The following is a 22,964-nucleotide window of genomic DNA, read 5'->3' on the forward strand; positions in this document are numbered from 1 at the left end:
GGTAGCAGCTCTGTATACCTCTCTCACACAATTAAAGAGGAGCACTTATTCCATGTTTAAAATCAACCAATCTACTGTCGCTACTGGTGGGCAGAAGCAAGTTTAGCATCCTGTATTCAAAAGGGGTCGCAACGTTAAAGTGTGAAATACAGGACGATTCTATACTTTAGGGGACGGTTGGAAACCCTCACGGCTACTAAACTAACTGACAGTTAGCTTGTTGTCTCGTTAGCCTACAGATACGTCATAGCACCGGGCTGCCGATAGCACTACATATACTGACATACGGTACAAGCCTACAACGTTTGCTTGTTGTCACGCTTCAAACAACTACGTAACTGTACTGATTAATACCTTACCTCGTCACGTTGTGTCCGGTAAAAAAAAAAACATCCATAAAATCTTTATTACATCTTTATTTTGTGTAGGATTGTTTATGTATTGAGTGAGTAGCTGCGTAATAAGTGGATGATCTCTCCCTGTCTGGATTCCTGCATCATCACCTGCTCATCGTGTATTTTTCCTTGCATGAAGAAACAGTCGTCACAGGTGGTCACGACAACCTTTTTGCACCTTCGATGGACACAAAGAGTTTTTGTTCAGAGTCTTTTTCAAGGTCTGCCTCTTCCTGACTCACGCTGTTCGAGTGAAAACGTCTCTTTGCTTCTGTTTCGATACAAGAAACCGAGCTGAACCTTTTTTTCCTGAGGTGTTCACCACCTGCCTCCTGCATTCCTCCATCGTCTTCCTCACTTGTTTGCTTCCTATCCCAGCTGATCCATCCCTCCTCCTCCCTCAGACTGTCCTCCTTTCCTCCATCACCCATCCCCCCATCCCCATCTTCCTCTGTCTCATAGACCCTCCTCATCCTCCTCTATCGCCTCCTCCTCCCTCCTCCCTGCAGTTTTCTAACCTTGATATCCCGTCGTAACAGCCTTCTTCATCTTTGTGAGTCTGCATCAGGCTAAAGGTGTGTGTGTGTGTGTGTGTGTGTGTGTGTGTGTGTGACTGCTCCACAGATATAAAGCACCAGCCTCAGTGAAGGCTCTAACCTGCCTCCGTCAGTCTGAGTCATTGGTGCCGTGAAAAGAAGTGATTTCAGAGAGAAATCAGACAAAAGCATCAGCTGATTGTTTTTCCTCAGCTCCTGTGAAGGACTGTGTCCTCCTCTGGATTTCAGACGTTCTCTTCATTTTTACCAGATGACTAAAACCTCATTTCCACAGCCGATAAGACACGATCTTACCTCTTTGTTTAAGTTTAAAAACCAAGATTATTCTGACGGAATAAACACCAGATTTAACAAGAAACATCCAGAATAGAAAGGCTGTTTTCAGCAGGATGAGCTGTCGTAAGAAATAAACGCTCGATGGATCTCCTTTAGCCGAAAGATGAACTCTGACAGGGGTCTAGATTACATATTTTATCATATATCATCTCCTCTAAATAAGGAGAAGAGAAACAGGGAGAAGGCGATGAATCGATGTGAGAATTTAAAGGATGTTCTCCAAAATGTATCTGACTTTCAGAGACTTTCTAAGAAAAAAAAAAGCATCTGTTATGAGCTGGGTTGTATTTTCAGATAATCTTTGGATAAAAAAGGAAACCAGAGTAAAACTCACTCTGAGATTTTGCGACTCCATCTCTTATGAGTCTGCTGATGTTTTTGGAAAGCTGCATCTGTCCAAGATATCCGCAACTCAACAGCTCATGATCAGAGCTTTAATTAACCAATCATGTTGGAATCATTGGTTGAGTCACTTTTGTTGCTAATATTACTGTTATTATGCCAAATGTGATGTAATCACCAGCCCACGTAACTCTTAAGCACAAAAGTCTTCAACCTGTAGCTCTTTGACTCCTTTGCAGTGCTTTAAAAAAAAATATTAGTGATTAAAGACACTGACACTAAATAAAACAATTTTATTGAACTAAATATGCATCAAAACTTGCAATAAAGCTATCATTTTTTTTCTGATTTTTGCATATATATTTTTTTTAATTTTGGAGATTTTTTTTTAATTCAATATTTCCACATTAAGGAAAAAATCTAAAGATTTTTGAAGATATTTTTTTTTCTAATTTTTGGAAAATTTTAACTTCTGCAAAATTTTGAAAATAAATTAAATTCAAGTCTGAAGAATTTTAAAAAAAATTCTGAAAATTTAATTATTTTGAAATTTGGCATTTTTTTGTAGAATTACAACCTTTTTTATTTTCATTTTTTTCAAATTAATGAAGTTTTGGAAAATAATTAAAATTTCAAATTTTCTGAATTATGCAATTTTTTGCACATTTATTGATTTATTTATTTTTTTAAAGAAGAAAATTTGTGACATTTTTAAATTATAAATATTATTTGTGAATTGATCCAAAAAAAAAAAAGTAAGACATTACATGTAAAACTTTTTTCACCATGAGAGTTGTGCAATGTCTGTCCTTTTATGTCTTCTATAGTCTTAACCTCTTTGTTTTTTTGATATCTCCCATTGGTTTCTTTTTTTATTTTTTTATTTATTTGTTTCTTTTATTGATTTTTATGTTACATTTTAATTGTGTAGCACTTTGGGAATCTTGATTGTTTTAAAATGTGCTATAAAAATTAAGTGGATTGGATTGGATTTGCGAACACAAAAAACTTCTCTGATCATTTTCCACTAGATTTTTTACTATGTGTTAGTTTTACATACTTTTTTGTCTTTATTGTGAAGATTAAGTAGATTTTGCAGCTCCTGAATGACTTTAATCCACATGAAGCTGAGGAAAAATGGCTCCTATGGAAGTAAAGGATCCTCCTCTCTTCCTCTCCTTTTCCTGTCACTGTCAGTACGTTTACATGTTGATTAAGAAATCAGACTATGAGCTCAGTCAGCTGCATCCATGTCAGCCATGATCCTTAGAATACTGTTTCCTCTTCACTTCTCAAAAAGGACACAGCGCCACCTATGGAAGCTGAGTGAGACGTATTTCCTGTATGTCCAGTATTTCTGCACATGGGCCAAAACATACGTTTCATCTCCTCTGGCGTCTCCTCTCTATCCTCTCTTGTATCAGTTGCTTTATGATAAAGCTGTGATAAAGCAAATCTGATCCAATCATACTGCCCTCTTGTGTTTGGGAGGAGTACTGCAGAGCGAGAGAAGTGCTCAGAATCAAAACAGAAAAACAAACCAGGTGTAATACATCAGTGCCACCAGTTACTTTATTTTCTAAACGAGCGTCTCTTTGTAAGATTTATCTCTGGATACTAAAGACAAATTGATTTTTCTTTCCACTTTCTGAAGCCTCAGTTTTTCTGCCAAGCTTCTTTTTTTAAACCTTTCCCCCTCTGCTCTTCCTCCCTCCCTCCACGGACCAGTAAGTCTCTGTCATTTTATTAACTTCACACTAAACACGACGCGGGGCAGCGGTCTGGCTCAGAGGCAGCTCCAGTCCCAGAAACACAGCGCTCTCTGTCACTCTCTAACATCGATGAGAGGAATGTGCTGAAGCTGAGGCTCGGCATGTCTGATAATAAACGTGCTGCTGCTGCTCCGTGCCTTTGAGCAAAGAATAAAGACTGGGCTTTTTCCTGTTGCTGGATTGATCCTTTAAACTTGGCTGAATGAATCCACCGAGCCTGGAGCTTGGAGGTGGGATAAGGCTGAAACAGGATCTTTAGAGGTGGAGTCAACTTTGGTTTGTTTATCATCAGAAGCATGTGAGCAGAAATTACTCATCAGCTTCGCTCCAAATAAACCAGAGGAGTAAACGCCCGAGGAAAAGACCTGAGGGAAACCTCGCCTTGATGGAGCCTTACCTGCGTTTGCGCAGCTTCTTGTTCTCCGTCTTGAGCACGTGGAGCTTCTTAGCGAAGCAGACGATGATCATGAAGAGCAGCAGGACCACCAGGGCTGAGGCGCCCACGGCCAGACACATCACCTGGAACTCGGTCACCACGGACTCGCAGCGAGCGCCTTTGTGCCAGATGTAGTCCTGGACGTTACATCTAGAGGAGACGGAGACAGAGGAGCAGGAGTTAGTGAGGAAACGTTTCTCAAACCGTTCAGGGCAACATGGAAACAGTGTCACCAAATCTTCAGGAAGCAATGCAGCTACTGGCTAGCAGAAGTCGCTAGAAACGGCTAGGTGTTAGCAATCTGCTCATCAAGAAGAGTAAGATAGATACGTGCTTTCACATGCCAGAGTCTCCCAACTCCAGAATAAGACACTACATTTGTCAGTTTTTTTTTTTTTTACAACGAGTCGCTAAAGGGGTCTGAAATAAGGTTGGTAACTTTCACATTTGAACAATATTGTTCCAATACCTGGTACCTGGCAATCAGTATCCATATCATACAATGCCAACTTTATTTATAAAGCACTTTGAAAAACAACCACAGCTGTAAACACAGTGCTGTACAGGTAGACTGAATTAGAAGGATAAAAACAGATAAGGAAAAACAGACACATCAAACAAAACATTTTTAAAACAACTAAAAGCAAATAAAAGCAGATAAAAGGGAATAAAAGAAAATAAAAGGGAATAAGACCGGGAAAAGAAATTAAGCCTCGCCGAGGTTAAAAGCCAAAGAATAAAAATGGGTTTTAAGACCATTTTTAAAAGTGTTGAAGTTTCGATTTCCTTTTCTTTCCACTGTCCTCTCCTCTCTGAATACCAGCATTAAAGCCCAAAATATGTTTTTAAAAGTGTAGGACTAAGTTGTCCATGAGCGCTCCCTGCCCCTCTGAGTCCAGTTGGTGGTAGAAACACACTTCCAGGTTATTTTGCTAACAGTTTGCTAATGGTTTATTTGCATTTTCTTTTTTCCAAGTTGTTTTTGGGCTTTTTATACCTTTAACTGGAGAGGATTTGAACCAAGCGGCTACCTCCGGTTTAAGAATATGAGACAATGCTGAAGTGCTAAAATCTGCTGTTTCTCGAGCGTTCGCTTGAGGCTGGCTCCAAAAGTAGTGGGAGTCACGAACACACCAAGCCAAAAAAAGCTGTTTTCAAAGCAGAAATTAACCTATTTACAGCCTGGTTCACAATGAATCTTCTGTCTGAGGCACAGCTCAGGATCACGTAACCGACAGGCGCCCTATGGCTGTAAGCAAAGCCCTTGCCACTACCAATATGGCCGCTATAGCCGATCTGCTTCATTTTCCGTTTCAGAAATAGACGGGTGACGTTGGAGAAACTATGTCCATGTTTTATACAGTCTATGGTTTGAACCCAACCTGGACTACTACGCTGGACTTATGCCCCTTTTAAGATGTAGATACTGAAGATGAATAAATAATTGTGATAACTGTCTCAGATTTTTAAGATGTAGATTTGTTTAAAGCTGCTGTGAGGAGGATCTCTTCTATTTGGACTGCAGCGCCACCTTCTGGCCTGGAGTCTCACACACACTGTCATAAAGGTGTGACTTTTAACCAGGGGTGTGTTTGTTTTGAAACAAATTTTCTTTGCTCAAAACAACTTTTTACCAGAAACAACGCGACAACATAAGGTATTTATCAGTACAGTTATGTAGTGCTGTTGTTTGAAACATGATAACAAGCTAACACAAGTTTGCACCATGTGTCGGTAGCCGGCTAAGTGTAGCGCTATTAGCAGCCCCTCACTCTTCATTTTATTGATAGACTCTCAAGTTTGAACAGACCACTGCAGAATAACTGCTGACTGTGGGTTGGAACGAACATTAGCACAAACAGTTTAGCTCCTGTGTTAGCCTTTAGCTCGTGCTCTATCTGTCTCCTGTTTATCTTTCTTCTGCTCTCGTGGTGTTGTCATAGAGACATTCACGTGCTGTAAATCAACACCCAGGATTAACCTCCTCGATCTCTTCAGATTTAGCTCTTAAAACTTCCCGCTTTATGGCTGTTACATAAAATCATTATTGTTTTTGTGAATCCATCGACTGTCGGCTGGTGAGCAGAGAGAAAGAGCGGACGGCAGGTTTTTCGAGCGCTGAATTCAAAAGAGGGGATAACATCAGCACTTTGTGAGTCTGGAAATAGAAACATGAAGAAGAAGAAGAGAAAAAACAGAGCCCAGGGGATTTTCTAGCTACACACACACTCACACACTCTGTCACAGATACACACCATCATGAAACATGTGCGTTAGTAAGATCTCACACAATGCATTCAGCATCCATGTGATGTACATATGTGACACAGTAAAACACACACAGCTGCCATCAGGGTCCCAGACGCTCTCTGCAGCCGTTTGGCAGGATGCAGAGTCCGCCCGGGGACGTCATGACAGCAGCAGATGGCTTTGTCTACACACTGTTCGGCGACTAAAACGGCAAATATAACTCAGGTCTTAATGAGACGGAGACGGACATGTGGGGGGATCTGCGGCGCTTTGATGCCCGGCTTTAAAAAAGTAGACCATGTGAAGGTTTACGTTCAACTGTCCCATCATTTCTATGAATTATCTGTGTAATTAAATCCTTCATCTGAAGTTTTAGTGCATCGTGCCTTCTGTAAACATTATTTTCTAACTGACAGTCGCTGTAAGAAAGAGGAGATCCAGCCAGAGGTCGTCCTCATGGGTGCGTTATATTTTCTTTTTTCGTCCATGAAGCTGTCAAAGTGTCTGACAGAAACACGCACAAAGAGAAAACACCACACTGCTCAAAGTATCTCGAGCGTGAAGGCTAAAGTGTCTCATGTATTTTTCATCCGTATCAAAGATGTTTCTTCCGTCTGTTCGGAGCTCGCTGGTGTCAGCGTAACAGAAAGGACTACAGAGAATCTTAATGAGCCAGCCCCTGATGGAGATGTGGGTGAATGCTAGAAACAGAGCAGCTGTAATTGAAGAAGACCACACAAAGCATCTGTTTGATGTTGGTTGCAGTGATACCTGTGGCTGGAATGGGTAGTGTTTCCTAGAGATGAAGACTCAGTTTCCCATGAGCACCTTCTCACACTGTAGGAAAAGTATCTCCGCCAAGGAGAGTTTGTCTGTTTGTGAACAACATAACTCAAAAAGTAACAAACAGATCTTGATAAAATTTTCAGGAAATGTCCAAAATGGGATAAAGAAGAAGTGATTAAATTTTGGAGGTGATCTGGATCACTGCCTAGATCCAGGACTCTTTTAAAGGATTCTTTATCATTGTGAGATAGGGCTGTTTTCACCATATGTGTATATAACTCCACCATAAATGGTCGGATTGCTTTGCAAAACAATACAAGACAAGGTCACCATAATTTCTGACAGACTTAAAAGTACGATCCAGATCCTGACAATATTCTGGATACTAAGATCCAGAATATGAAATATGTACTGGGTCATCATCGTTTTCAACCCTGTCAGGAAACAAATTATCGTACAAACCTGCAACTAACAACAAATTGTAGCAGACAGTCTGCTGAAAGGGAGTATAACATTAAAGTAGGACTAAAGTGTTGGTGACAATCACAATATGCTTGGTGGAGGTCTGTGCTCTCTGAGTGCTTTTCTAGTTACAAAGAGCTATTGTTTGAACTGTGGCATCAACCAAATTTTGTAAACTCAGTCAGGTTAAAGATGCTATAAGGAGGATCTGTTTTAATCGGACTGCCTCGCCACCTTCTGGCCTGGAGCTTTATACTGGCCAGACAACATTCTCCCAGTATTCTACAGGCTTGTCAAGATGCTGTTTAGCAAACTTTAAACCAGCTTCAACATGCCTTTTCTTGAGGAATGGAGTCTTGCAGGCTGAGCGTCCATAGAGGCCATGGTGGTGGAGTGCATTGCCTATTGTTTTCTCTGTAACAATTGTACCTGCTGCCTCCAAGTCTTTCTGGAGCACTTTCAGGGTGGTCCTTGGCTGGTTGAGTCCTCTTCTGACTATCTTTCTGACTCCCTGGTCAGAAATCTTCAAGGAGCTCCTGTGCGTGGCCTGTTGATGGTAAGGTGGTGCTTCTTCCACTTGTGAATAATGGCCCCAACGGTGCTGACTGGAATATTCAGGTGCTTTGATATAAGTCTGTAACCAGTTCCATTCTGATGCTGAGCAACAATCAGGTTGTGAATGTCTTCAGAGAGCTCTTTGCCTTTACCCATCATGAGGTGTGTGGTATTTAACTGCTTGGTGAAAAAACAACCTTTTTTATCGTAATAATTACTGACAGATTTCAGGTGGTATGGTGCATTTCCTTGCCAAAGTATACAGCCTTTCCATGGTGTGTTAAATACTTTTTTCCTGTGTTATCGTACTTAATTCACCATAATCATTATTTATGGACCTGAACGTTGTGATTTCTTTTCATGTGTGGATTATTTGAGTTAATACCAATGTCTGGGAGAAATTTTGTTTGAATTGCATCTTTGGAAAAAAATGTGATGAGAAAAAAGTTGACGCCCTCAATTCTTATTTTCCCCACTTTAAAACAGAGATAACTTGAAGATGACTTATAACCTCCTTACAGGGCCTTTAATGAACGGAGGTGTCAGGCCACTCCCTCCATGCTAGTCAGGCTCCTTTTCAGCCTCGACTTTCCTCCATCCTTCCTGAACGCTCTATCCTTTGAGTCGGTCAGCTGAATCAAAAAGCTGGAAACACGCCAGGAGACATTTTGAGCGCCGGTTTATGTGAAACAGAAAGAGATGATGCCTGATATCACATGTTGAAGGAGACGTCGATGCACTCAACCCGAGAGCCGCTCTGCCTTCACACAAAGAGGAGGTTTATGTAAGCCGGAGTCAGGAGGAGGGAAGGAGGGAGGGAGGGGGGCACAAAGGGAGAAGGCAAGCGAGGATGGTGCTGGTCGTCATGGCAACCCAGCTGAGCAGTAAACGGAGCAGATGCGGCGCTGACATGTCATTCCATCACACACACACACACACACACACTGACACACACACATGAATCCTGGCTCAGCCGTCCACGGGGACACGGCGGTGCTTTGGAGGCTACTTCCAATTTTCTTTGTCTTTCTTCCTCTCTGCTCCCTCCTCCTCCTCCTCCTCTCCTGCTGCTTGTCTTCTTTAAAATCTCTTTTCTTGTTCACTGGCTCTTTACCTCCCCATTTCATCCTCCTCCTCCTCCTCCTCCTCCTCCTGCACTTTGCCGAGCGCCTCCAGCTGAATCATGCCTTGGCTTTGACATTGTGCGGCTGATTTTTTTCCCCCTCTTTCTTTGACATTTGGGGAAAAAAAAAAAACGCAGCAGCAGCCCAGGGTGAATGTCCTGCTACATTTGTAATTGCAAAGGAATGACCAAACAATCGAGCTGGATCGTACCCACCGAGCCGCCTGTGTTTATAATTCCTGACGCAGAGTTCCTCGGAGCGAGAACGCTTCAGTTTTCAGCCGGACCAGCAGCTCTGACCTGGATCCTGATTTAACTCGGCAACTTTTCCTAAAATAAGGTCAAACTGAAATGTTAACTCATGGAAGCTGTGAGGTGTTTTCATGTTTTGGTCATTTTGAAAAGGCCCAGGAAGAAGACTACATTTCCCATGAGCACCATCACCCACTGCTGCAAAGACCATCTTTTTAAAAACTGCTTCTGGAGAGATGTGGGGATGTATTTTTTAACTACTCCGATAGATATAATAGTTTGATTAATGCACTTACAAGAAGATTAAACTTGATCTTTAAAGAATAACACACATTTTCTTTTTTAAAGTTATTTTTGGGGATTATGCCTCTAATCAGACAGGAAGAGACAGTGGTTAAAGCAGGAAACAGGAAGGAAAGAGGTCGTAGGCTGGATTCAAGCCTTAGGCCCAGCAAACCTCACAGGCTACTTCACCATCTGCACTTCTTAAATCACATTTTCACTATTATTTTTTGAGACGAGGGATAAGAAAAATATATATATATTTAAAGTTAAATATAATATGAATCATAAATATTCATTTATTCTATAGGCTCCTTTCAAAGCACCCAAGGGCTTGGAACTATTTATTTATTTATGTGTTTATCTATTTATTTATATTCCTATACACTTACTTATTTATAATCTAATTTATAAAGGTTTTTTATTATTATTTTTATTCATTTTTATTTATTTATACTACTATATATTTACTTATTTATATTCAAATTTATTTAGTTTTTTAATTTAATTTTTATTATTATTTATGTATTTATTTGTTTATTTAAATTCCTATTTATTTATTTATTTATTTATATTTCTTATTAATTTAGGGTTTAAAATTTTTTTTTAATTCATAATTTTTTTTCCTATATATATTCTCATATTTTTAGATTTGTTTATTTATTTCTATTTTATATTTATTCGTTAATTTATTTTGCGAACCACTCACATATAAGGTCCCGGGTGGCTGGAGCCTGTCCCAGCCGTCAAGGAGCAAGAAGCAGGGTACACCCTGCACTGGTGGCCAGCCAATCACAGGGCTTTACCTATTTATCCTTTTATGTAAATTATAATTTATATTATTATTATTCATTTTTATTTATTCATTTATTTATTTTTTAAATCAGTGGAGCATTTATCTGCTGGAAAAAAAAAAAAACATTAAATCCTGCTCATAGATGTTTTGATCTTTTACCAAAGCCCTTATTGTACAGTCTCTCTGTCTGAAACCAAAACTTCTACAGAAAATCTTTTTGCTAATCCTGCAGAATCAGGCATGAAGACAAAACATTAGAGACAAAAACCACAAGCAAACCTTGCAAACTTACTCTTTTGTTTGTTTGTTTTACCAGACTGTGAAAGCAGAGACATTTCAGGGTGAGAGTAAGGGCTTGATTAACGCTGCCTTTTTTATTTGTTCAGTAATTTTTATCGTTTTCGGAGACTAAGATACTGGGATAAAAACTCAGTTTAAGGAGATTACCAGTTGTTCCTGCTAAGGCACAAAACTGGGGCCTTGCAGATACAGTGAAGTTGAGCATTTTCAAAAACAAATAACCCCCCCTCTCATTCGTTTTTAAAAATTCTTACGTCCACACACACCAGGAAAAATCACCGTTGGGTGCAGCTCGACGCATGCTGAACCCATATCGGACTGAGTTTTTCAATTGACAATAAAGTTTATCTTATCTTATCTTATCTTATCATTCTTCACTTTGGCTAGAGTTTTCAGAAAACACTTTTTTTTTTTTATCACAAAACAACAGTTTCGTATGGATGACAGGCCTTATGGTGTGGCCACACCAAACGCGAATTTGCGGCGCGATTACATACAAAGTCTATGCAAAGACGCGTTTAGCCGCCGATTCGCCTCTCGCGGCGCGATTCGCGCGTTTGGCGCGGCGAGTTTGGAGCGTTCACGCGTTTGGGCGGTAGACGCGAATTCGCTCGAGTTCAAAATATTCCCCCACGACGTCATTGTTTTGACAACGTTGGGGGGCAACTGCCGCCTGCTCCAGCTCCAACTCCGCCGGAGGATGGAGGAGAAAACAATCTGTGTGGTGTGTCATCATCCAGAGTTATACGATACGACGTGTGTACTCTACAGAGACCAGAAAAACAGGAGCAGGCTTGGTTGAAAGTCTCTGAGGAGACAGGTTTTGAATGTAAGTTCTGAAAACATTCGTTCCCAGCTGGATCTGCCTGTACGGGCTATCACTAAGTCTGACTGTGTTTTCCTCAGCGGAGTTTTAAGCCTGATAGAGAGGAGGAAAGTGTGGAGCAGGGGCAGAGCCAGGGAAAAGATGAAAGTTCTCTGTGCTCCTCTCTTTCCTCCACCCCTTCATTATCCCCAGGGAGACCTCCGGGAACATGGGTCGAGGGTTCGGGTGGTCGGGGGTACGGGGTGTCGGAGGTTCGGGGGATCGGGGATGAGATCGCAGGGAACAGCCAAGCAGGGCTGGTGGATTACCAGGGAGAGGCAGCAGGCATTGATTGTGATCTCCAAAGCTTTCACACACTCTCCTGTCATGCTTTGGAAACCACAGCTCATTGTTTTTCAGATGCTCTTTTGGACTTTCGGTCTTTAAATGAATGAGCTCTCTACTCCGCATGCGCAGTACCGCGCATTCGCGTGTTCGCGCCTCAGGTTGTCAAAAAAGTCCAGCGGCGAGACTCGGGCGTTCACGCGGCGCGTGACAGGCCATTCGCGCGAGTAAATTCGCGTGTTCGCGTTTGGTGTGGCCGCGGCATTAGACCTGGTTTCCCAGATACTCTGCTAAGTTTGAGTATCTGGGAAACCTGAGAATGGTTATTCTTCAAAAATCTCCAAACTACTTTTATGTCAAACAATGTTTGCCATGGTGATCAGGAAAACTGCACCAAAGTGTTTAGCTAATGAACAAATATCAAAACCCTGTGTTGAATCATTGCACTGTTTCTATGTTTCTTCAAAACAGCGATCAAACAAGTGGATATGCATCAATCCCGCCACCGTCTCCTGCATCGAGGATTGCTGCCTTGCTGTCTGTGAGTTTGAAGTTTAAACATTATTCTTAAAGAACGATTCTTGTGCTGGTTTGAGACTGAAAGTTTCCTCTTGGCTGTTAAAGGATTTGAGGGACACGGTTTGTGTTAATCTGTAGCTGAAACGCTCCTCTCTGAGTTGTGTTTGTGCCAACACACTGCTGGTTCTTCTTCTTCTTGGACGTTTCATATCAAACTAAGAATCACAGCGTTCTTATTTGTTAAAATCCTTTGGAACATCATTTTGGGAACAGTTCTTGGATGAATTTTAAAGATTAGGATTGAATTTCCTCCCATCCTCAGCCTCTGTTCCTGGACGGACGCACAGAGCTGGAAACGACTCCTCATCAGGGACAGAAACCTCTTCCTGTCAGATCGCTTCTCTTCACACAAAGACCTGATCCCTGAGTCTGAGTCCCTCAGGCCTCCCCGTTGTGCCTCCCCAACCTGTCATTATCTCCATCACAGGCGTGTTCAAAGCGTGGTCGTAGCCCGGCGGGAGCACAGCAAACTCAGTATTAGGTCAGCCGTGGGCCGCGTTACAGAGAGCTAACAAACGCTCTCAATATTTACCTGATTAGACCGGCCTGCTGGGGCGCGAGGCGGGGAGGAGGACAGAGAGAGGCTTTAATTCTTCCTGCTCGGGGTGACAGTGCTGCAGATGGGGTTGTGGTCCTCTAATAAGACCCCCTGATGGTTTTGATGAGGACTAATGGAGGGTGAGGAGTGGAGGGGGGGAGGCTGATCCAGGACAGACAGTTGGGTTAGTTTAAGGCCAGCAGAGGACACGCAGCAGGAGGTGTTTGTGGTGAGAGGAAAAGTCCTGGTGTCTTAGAAACAAATCTGTTATGAAAAATGAACAAAAACAGCTCCTGGATGATTTTATTCATCCTCGTAAACAAATCTGTGCATCCAGACGACTCTGTGGTGTTGTTTCTGAGCTCTAACCTCACGTCAGATGTTGACTGTAAAGACAGAAAACACCAGGGGCAGACGTCCAACCGTCAGCAAAAAGGCAAAATCAGAGACAAGCTCCTGAACAAACTGAAGACATGTCGGACGGTGCATTCTAAAAATACAGAAAATAAACTTTCCCAACAACAGATGTGGGCTGATTAAAGCTGCACATCAAGCCGAGCAGATAAATGAGTTTCACCGAGGTCTTTGGAAGGTTGCAGGAGGAGCAGCAGGACACCGGACCTGAAAGTGTGAGAGCTGGACCGACAGCAGAGGACACGTCACCGCGTTTACAGAATAATTTAGCATAAATTCCATTTGCATGAAACAAATCTATTTTTAAATGTTTCCCCCTCGGAGCAAAGACTGTTTTTCTTATGCAATCTCTGCAGAGAGCGGGAAAAGCTGGGAACACACTGAACACAGAGGTGGATCTGAGGCCAGCAGGGGACAGGAGAGTAAACGCTGGAGTCACTGGAAACTCTTTTTCCATAACAATCTGGATCATAAAGGGTCAGCTGTGATCCTGGATCTGGAACAAAAACTCATCCGAGCAAAGTTTCTCATCACTCTAAAGCAGGGGTCTGCAACCTTTACTTCACAGGAGACTTTTTACCTCAGCTCACTTGGATTAAAGTCATTCAGGAGCCACAAAATCTACTTCATCTTCACAATAAAGACCGCTAGGTGTATAAAATTCAGTGCAAAGATAAAATCTAGTGAAAAATGAAAACCTTTTTTTTTTTGAATAAATGAAATTTTACATGATGTCTGAGATTTTAATATTTTTTTTAAAAAAATTCGAAATTAAAAAAAAAAAAAAAATGAATTTTTAAAAAATTTGCCGACATCTTTGAAAATTTCACACATATTTTGAAATTCCCCCCAAAAATTAAAATTTTCAAAAATGTTTAAAAAATTTCAATTTTTTTTTTTTTTTTTGGAAATTAAAAAAAAAATTACAAAATTTTAAAATTTTTGAAAGAAAACTTGAATTTAATGCCATATATTAATAATTGCTTAACTCACTTATTGTTTGCTTATGTCTTGCCACATACCAGACGTATATTAGACCAGCACGTGCTACAATAATATATTACAATACTGTGATATCTTGATTAGAGATGGTTACCAAATTAGATACTTCTATAGGTACCAACCAAATTCTGTCAAAAGTACCAGGTACTGATTCGCATAAAACAAAAAGGTACTATGTTCAGGTACCTAAATGCATCCTTGCGTCTGTGAGGGAGTGGGAGAGTAGGTGATTTTCCATGCTGGACATGAACTCAGCATTGCAAGGCTAAATACAAGCAATTGAATAAGTTTAATTACAATTTTATTAATATTTTATTATAAAAAATGATATTTTTTAGTACATAAACACAAAAAAGTACCGAAAATGAGTACTGTTGAGTACCGGTACTGATTGCGAGATACTGGGCATTGGTACCGTATTATTTCAAATGTGAAAGGTACCCATCCCTTATTGTAATATTATCATACCATGACTCAAGTATCATAGAATGCAACATATTGTGAGGTTTTTGCCAATTCTCACTCGTACTTCATGACTTACAGCTTTTTTTTTTTTTCTTACTCAAGTTAATGTTGTGAGCGCCCTCTATTGGCCAGCCGCTACTGGATAAGAGTACACTGCAAAAACTGAAATTTGAAGGCTGATTTATGCTTGACGTGTTTGCGGGGTGTGCATGGCTTTGTGTGGATAAATGACGTCATTTTCGCACCTATACCCCCTCGCAAGGTCTCTTTCACATGGAAAATTTCCGCGCCGCCCTCACTCGAAAATTTCTAACCTGCCGGACAGAGACATGCTGACAAGATAACGGAAGAACAGGATCTCCTAGTGGTTGAAGTGCAGAAATACAGGCATCTGTATGACTCTTCACACAGAGATCATCGCGATAACCGAGTGCTATATAATTCATGCCAAGAAATTCCGGCCACACTCGTCAGAGAAGAGAAATCGGTTTCAAGGAACGTAGAAAAATCCCCAGGACAGATATGTAAATGTTGTAAACAAAGCAAATATACACTGCCCCCTGCAGTTTGGGAATGGACACCAATGGATGCCGTGTGGGGTCTCACGTGGATCTTGTGCATCTTATTTCCATACGTCATGTGCGCGGAAAACATAACACAGCCTTAAGGAAGTGTTAATGTCTCTGTGGCTCTCAGACCTAGAGCCACATTTACCTGACATGTCCAGAAAAAAAATCTTATTTCAAGATATTAAAAGCTAAAAGTGAGGCCTGAGTTTCTTCAAAAAATAAATAAATAAAAGCACAAATGAGTTAAGAAAAAAATTGCCTGTCAAGTTTTTTTTAAATTAAAATGTCTTAATACAAGAAACTTAAAAACTAATTTGACTTTATCAGACAGAAACGAGGTGATGAAACATTATAAAAGGATCATGAACCCTGGAGGTCTGTGCCACAGAGAGTTCAGGATGTCTGAAAGACTCAGCAATTCAACAAACCCCGTAAAGAAAAACAGAGCAGAAAGAAAGTGACGCTACAAACCAGGCCGCCTCCGTCTGACAGCGTTCATGTTTTCATTTTAGGTCAGATGCTTTTTGTCTTTCATCAGCTACAAGCTGAGATTTCCCCGAGGCAGCCGCCCCTCTGCTGCACGTTCCAAACAAACCAGCTTAAATAAAACATCAGTGCCTGGGCTTCATTATGCAGATGGATCCAGTATAACCTTATTAATATCTGCAGTGGATGGAGACTGTTCAATCCAATCAGGCTGTAATGCTAAATCCTCCAATCTGGAAAAACTACGGCGTAATCTGTGGACTACATTTGGCATCAGAAGAGTACGACTGATTTCAAACACGGTAATAATAGTGGGTTATTTTCAGACATTTTGTTTTAGAAGCTGATATTTTTACCACAGTTTCCACCAAACAAGCAAAGACAGAGAATGAACTTCCTCCTTATGTGCTCTTACACATGAGATGCACAAACCCCCATCATCATTTACAACAACTGGTTAACGCCTAACACGATCCAATCACGCTCAGGATGTTTGGACATGACTGAGACCAAAAACCTATTAGGACAAACCTCGCAGTCCCCAGAGAGCCCTCACCATCCCATAAACTGTGAACCAATTAGTGGTCTGCAGATGTGTCCCCACTTTGACTCACTGTGACCATCACCAGGCTGGTTATGAGCCGTCAAGACGCTCACGGAGCCCTGTAGGCAGCTGACACATGGTTACCTTTAACCTCGCTCTGAATCTGACTGTTTCCTACGCTTAGAGAGCGAAGCCTCAGAGCTCAGAGAAACAGCCGGATCATATTTTAAGGATCTGACTGCAGTAAGTGGATTGACCTCCCTATAGGGTTTAACGCTAATGATTGATTGGCTGCCGTGCAAACTGAGCCAGTCCATTTCATTTACAGTGGGGAAAATAAGTATTGACGCGTTAACTTTTTTCTCATTACATTTATTCCCAAAGCTGCAATTCAAACAAAATTTCTACCAGACATTGGTATTAATTCAAATAATCCACACGTGTAGAGAAATCACAACGTTCAGGTCCATAAATAATGATTATGTAGAATCAAGATTTATATCAAAGCACCTGAATATTCCAGTCAGCACCGTTGGGGCCATTATTCATAAGTGGAAGAAGCACCACCTTACCATCAACAGGCCACGCACAGGAGCTCCTTGAAGATTTCTGACCAGGGAGTCAGAAAGATAGTCAGAGGAGTACTCAACCAGCCAAGGACCACCCTGAAAGTGCTCCAGAAAGACTTGGAGGCAGCAGGTACAATTGTTACAGAGAAAACAATAGGCAATGCACTCCACCGCCATGGCCTCTATGGACGCTCAGCCCGCAAGACTCCATTCCTCAAGAAAAGGCATGTTGAAGCTGGTTTAAAGTTTGCTAAACAGCATCTTGACAAGCCTGTAGAATACTGGGAGAATGTTGTCTGGTCAGATGAGACCAAAACTGAACTTTTGGGCTGTCATACTACAGACCATGTTTGGAGGAGAAATGGCTCTGCACATCAGCCAAAAAACACTACACCAACAGTGAAGTTTGGAGGTGGAAGCATCATGGCATGGGGTTGTTTCTCATCTCATGGTGTTGGCAAACTTCACATAACTGACGGAGCAATGAATGGAGCCATGTATGGGGAAATTCTTGATCTGAATCTGCTGCCATCCACCAGGATGATGAAGATGAGACGTGGCTGGACCTTCCAGCAGGACAACCATCCAAAGCACACGGCAAAGTTGACTCTCAAATGGTTTCAAAAAAATAAAATCAATCTGTTAAAATGGCCTAGTCAATCACCTGACTTCAATCCAACTGAACATTTGTGGAAAGAAGTAAAGAAAAGGGTTCACCGGAGGGCACCAAAGAATATTCCAGATTTAAAGACCATCTTTGATAGCAGGAGGAAACCTTGTTGAGCCAATAGGAGGTGAGATCCAAGAGCCTTTTAGCCCCGCCCACATCAAGATCCTACAAAGTGTATCTTGGTTTTATATGTGTGTGTGTTTGTTTGTGTTGTGAACTTAGCAGTCCAAACTTGGTCACCCTGCAGCAAAAAGATCTCTGCCAAAAACAAATTTGTGCATGTGTGTGTGTGCGTGTGTGTGTGTGTGTGTCAACAATTGAGTATGACAGGCCAGGCTACCTCTGGCAATAACAAACTGTGTGTGTGTGTGTGTCTTTTGTCCTTCCCGGCACCCATAAATCTGCGTTTGACCTCTGGCCTGATTCCCTGACCCCACGCTCTTTGACTTGGATGTGATCCCTGATACACACATAATCCTGTGAGTGTGTGTGTGTGTGTGTGTGTGATGGTGGGTGTGTGTATGAATGTGTTTCCATGATGTTGTCATGAAATCCAAAATGGATACAAACTGTTGTTGGTGTTCAAAACGTCTCTTAACTACATCAAGCTGCAGCACACACACACACACACACCGAACACACACACACTCTTAACTGGACCTGGCTCACTCCAGTCGTTTCCATACTGGCAGGCGTTTTAAAGTTCTGACTCATTCTCTCAGTCCTCCTCCACCTCCTCCTTTATTTCTCCTCCTTTCCTTTTCAATATCTGATAAACACTCAGAATATAAACACACTCTCCTCTTTCTCCTCCTCCTCTCTGAGTTTCCTCATCTGTTTCTCCGAATATGGTCGTCAGTCCCGCAGCTTTAAGAGGAAGAAGCGATTTACGACGCTCACGCCGTCAGATGCCTTTCTTCAGAGGGACAGGCGAGCCAGAGGAGGAGATACCGTAGAAAGCTTCAAAAACAAAAGGGAGGAGATCACAGAGCCGTGTGTTTATTCAGACTGAGTTTAAAGAGGTGGTTTCCATCTCGTCTGAAGTTTAACAGAAAAACTCTGCAGACACAAATAAAGTCAAGAAGTGATGATTTGAAACACGTGACGTGAGGGTAAACCAGGAGCAGACTCTGTGAGGTTTAAATCACTAACTCTCTGCTGTCACACACTCAGAGACAGCTCAGAAAAGTATTTCCTCCCCCTTTAAATCCAGATAGTTTGGTCCTGAGTGCATCCAGAGTGTCCTTTAAAGCTATGGTCCACAATTTGAAAGCTTGGTAATTATTAATAACCCTGTTTATGAGGCCGTAACAGTCAGATCTGCACAATATAAAAAGAAAAAAGAGTGAAAAAAATCCATCAGCTGCAAAACAGCATAATAATTGACCAATCCAAACCATCATTCCCCTTATTTTGGGTTTGTGATTGAGTCCATCCAATCCCCTGTCTTCCCATAGTCTCGCCTCGTCCTTCCCCACCACCCCTCTCACGTCAGCTAGCTGCTCAGCTACTGAAGCGTCATGGAGCCGCAGGAGACCGAAACCAGGAAGCTGTTACTGTTACCCTCCACAGGGAAGGGAAGAAAATGAAAAAGTTTCAAGGAAAAGGCTGAAGCAAGGAAGAATTATGTGCGATACAGGTGAAAACGGAGACTGAATATTGGAGAAATGTACGACCAGTGGAAAAAGCTGCAGAGGGATTTGCAACTGAAGACTGACGCAGAGACAGCTGAGTTTCTGTTGAACAGGTAATTACTTTGTTTACCACAGTGGGAGATGTCAGCTGATTAACTCTGGTTAGTCTGAGCCTGTACTGGCTAATGGCTGAACGCTGCTGGTCGGAACGGGTCGGCTCAGTCAATAGATGTTAGCATAAGTTAGCCTTGCATCTTTAGCGTTGTAAACTGAGCTGGTGAAGACACGCCGAGAAAGGCAAAGCCTCGCCCACAGTCAGCTCTGCTCTGATCAGCTGGCAGTGGCAACGCCAGACCTGCTTCGCCGGCTAATTCATGGTTTTGATCGCGCCGGTCAAATTGAAAAAGCTACAAGTGACGTAATCAGTGACATATGGAGGAAAAAATAAAAGTAATTGCAACACATTGCAAGACCAGTAGAGGGCAGTAAGACAACAACAAAGGCCGCTAAGCAAAATAAATCTTGAAAGAAGGAGAAAGAAGACAGACCAGCATCCTTAGCACTGCACTTAGCCTTTTAGCATGGAGGACACTGGATTTGAGCCAAGTGTTAGCGGCTAAACTGTTGCTAGTTGGTGCTAATTTAAAAAGCTGACTTCTAGTGGGTTTATTCCTTCTCAAACAGCTTTAGATCATCATTAAACACTGATCTAGGGATGGGTATCTTCTTTCACATTTGAAACGATATGGTTCTGATGCCCAGTACCTGGTAAAAAATGTCAATTTCTTTAATATCAATATATATATATATATATATTTCAATTTAACATATTTATTCTTCATTATATAACCTTGTAATGCTGTGTTCATGTCCAGCATGGAAAATCACCTACTCTTCCACTCCCTCAAAGTCACAAGGATGTATTTAGGTACCTAAACATGGTACTTTTTCATTTTACATGAATGGTACCCGGTACTTTTGACAGAATTTGGTCAATACCTATAAAAGTATCTAATTCAGCACCCATCCTTACACCGATCTGATAAAGACATTATGACATAGATATAAATCTAAACTAGGAAGCGTTCCTGACGACTTCTTCTGTGTTTGATCAGCTGTTGTAAACTGGATCTCCGCTGACACATTCAGCTGAGGGTCTCCAGTTTACAGGGTCACTCTTTGAACTGAAACACCAGGAGCTCAGACACATTAACACTATAGCCCCGTTTCCACCAAGCAGTTCAGTTCCGTTCGTCTTGGTACAGCACGCATTTTACAGCGTTCCCACTGACTGATCCCGGGGCAGATCCCCAAATAACCGAGACGAGCTGTCCCACTTTGTGGTGCCCTTCCACAGAGGTACCAGACTAAACCAATCGGATCTTGAAAGGTGGAGCTACAACACTGCAGACTGTTGATTGGTGGAAAGAATCATCGCTTCCTGTGCGACAGTAGCAGCTGTATTTCTCCTGGTGGCACACAGTCTTCTCTGAAACAAAGCTTAATTGATCTTTGTATCAAAGAGCTACATGGAAATCACAAAGAAGACAAATTGCTAGACGCTTCCATCGTTGCTCTTTGTTTACTGTGTCGCGAGTTTCTTCTTTGTTGGATTTTATTAGCGGGGTACACTGTGTCACGCTGCTATGGCGTCACGCTGTTGTTACTGATGCGGCTGTCAGCATCCAGCTTAAACTCCGCCTACCATGAGAGGGCACGGTTGGCTGTGGGAACGCAAACAGGACCAGGCTTAACCGAACCAACCCATACCAAACCGTACTGATCTAAACCAAACTGCTTGGTGGAAGTGGGGCTTAACAGGCTTGAAGAAGACCATCGATTGGGAGGTACTAAATTGATTGGACTTATTCCAGTCTCTGCAGGGGTGTGTCTCTACAGTTACATCGCCAACTACAGGTCTGGCATGCATACTACAGCATTTTCAGTCCCTCAGCGTCTCCAGGTGAGATGTTGTCATGGAAACGGGGGCCTTGTTTTGGACAGAGGGACAGGGAAAAAATTACACTGTGAATGATCCACCAATCAGAAATGTCCAGCTTCCTGGACAATTACTATCCCTCAAGTAGATGAATTTATCACCCAGAACTAAAGTAAGACCCTAGTTCCAGTGGTTGGAAAGCACCTTTTAGTTGCCAAACCTCCTTCCTGAGCAATCACTCTTATTTACGCTTCAGCTGAGGGGTTTACTGCCATGATCATAGGAGATGATACAGTGAAATGAGATCGAAACTTTGATATGTCCCACAAAGGGAAGTGTACAGTAGCATTACAGTAATAAAATATATAATCCATTGCAGTTTCATCGGATACAGAGTTTAATGTGTTTGGTCTGGACTGTGACTTCTCAGTCAAACTATTTTGTGCTAACTTAGCCTGATGATGAAGCTGGCTGGACATAAATGAGTATTTGGCCGTGTTTTTGGCAGCTGGCTCTGTGAAAAGCTTTGCAGTTGACACCAAGCATCAGGCACAAATCTGGCTTAGAGTGAAACACACACCCGACGTGTCGCGCTGAGCTGTGTCATGTGAGGAGAAATGCAGATTTTAGTTTGTGATTCAGTGAATTCATTCAAAATTCCAACATTAAGAGGCGACATGATACACTTTTTGGCTAGAAATGAAAGCAGCAGAGTCGAGGAACAAAGATGGTGGAGCAATAAATCCAAAACCATCTTCTGGATGTGTCATAACTTCCTGTTCAAAGCTCCACGGCTCCACAGAGCAAGGTGAGCTCCTCGGCCCTGCAGGTACATATTTCTGCCTGCAGAACAGAAACCGGACAGGCGGGTCTGAGGTCAGCGAACAGCTCTTCAAAGGGTCGTGTGTTTTACTGCGTGGAGCGAAAGGCCTGCACATCCATCCTGCTGTAATTGAATTGGTCTGATGTATGAAGCGGCTCCAGTTCAGCTGCACGCACACACCCGCACCGCCTCACAGCTCCACATGTGCACGCAAAACTCAGCGGCATGTGTAAGCAGACTCACAAATCACGGCCCAACGCTCAAACAGAGGAGCATATTGGAGCTCATCTGTGCCAGCGCTCCACTGACCCATATTGCTCTCCTGCCCAGCAGTGAAACGCCTCCTGGTCCCTCCGCCTCAGCCTCGCCTGACTCACTCTCTGGAGCTTCAGCGCTGCTAATATCTGCTGACTGAGGACCAAAATGTGCCCTAAATATCTGGATCAAGTTGGTCCGTTTAGCGAGAAATAGCTGTGCGAGGAAAGCCGTGATTTCCTCTCGCTCAGTAGGAACAAAAGTCAGCGCATTTTCTGAAGAGCCGCCCTGAAAACCTGGATGTAAAAGCTGTTGTTGATAAGAAAATTTGTGCAAAGGGTGCAAAGAGGGAAAGAGGATGCTGTAACCTTTGAATGTCTTAAAAACAGTTGGATAAATTCAGGGTTCCTACAGCTCAACCCAGGTTAAATTCAAGACTTTCTAAGACTTTTTTAAAGTCGTTTGAAATAAAAATTTAAGACCAACTCAACAACGAACAATTGAAACAAAGAAAACAAACAAATAAAACCATCTCATAAATTACCTGGCAATTTTAACCCCATGTTTTTTTTTTAAATAAAACATCACTTTTTACCTTCTTTTTGACCCCATTTTTTACAAATTTATGCCTATTTTCACTTGTGTTTTGAAATTTAATATCAAATGTAATTCCCAATTTTGCT

At 41.9% G+C, this 22,964-nt stretch overlaps 1 protein-coding gene and 1 long non-coding RNA gene across 14 annotated transcripts in view; one reads left to right on the forward strand and one right to left on the reverse strand.

The window, feature by feature from the left end:
* The window catches only part of LOC141801391 (uncharacterized), an 87,303-nt gene that overhangs the window by 42,960 nt on the left and 21,379 nt on the right, over positions 1-22,964 (forward strand). For all 3 annotated transcript variants that reach the window (XR_012599393.1, XR_012599392.1, XR_012599394.1), the window contains exon 3: positions 12,266-12,335. This is a non-coding gene — a long non-coding RNA (uncharacterized LOC141801391). The remainder of the gene's footprint in view (positions 1-12,265; positions 12,336-22,964) is intronic.
* Positions 1-22,964, reverse strand: part of cspg5a (chondroitin sulfate proteoglycan 5a) — an 86,981-nt gene that overhangs the window by 21,564 nt on the left and 42,453 nt on the right. For all 11 annotated transcript variants that reach the window (XM_074684413.1, XM_074684408.1, XM_074684409.1 and 8 more), the window contains exon 3: positions 3,800-3,988. In XM_074684413.1, the coding sequence (XP_074540514.1) occupies positions 3,800-3,988 (189 nt within the window). The remainder of the gene's footprint in view (positions 1-3,799; positions 3,989-22,964) is intronic.

The sequence above is a fragment of the Halichoeres trimaculatus genome, unplaced genomic scaffold (assembly GCF_033239565.1).
Source record: "Halichoeres trimaculatus isolate MK-OKI-2021-1 unplaced genomic scaffold, fHalTri1.1 fHalTri1_scaffold_12, whole genome shotgun sequence".
Taxonomy (NCBI): domain Eukaryota; kingdom Metazoa; phylum Chordata; class Actinopteri; order Labriformes; family Labridae; genus Halichoeres; species Halichoeres trimaculatus.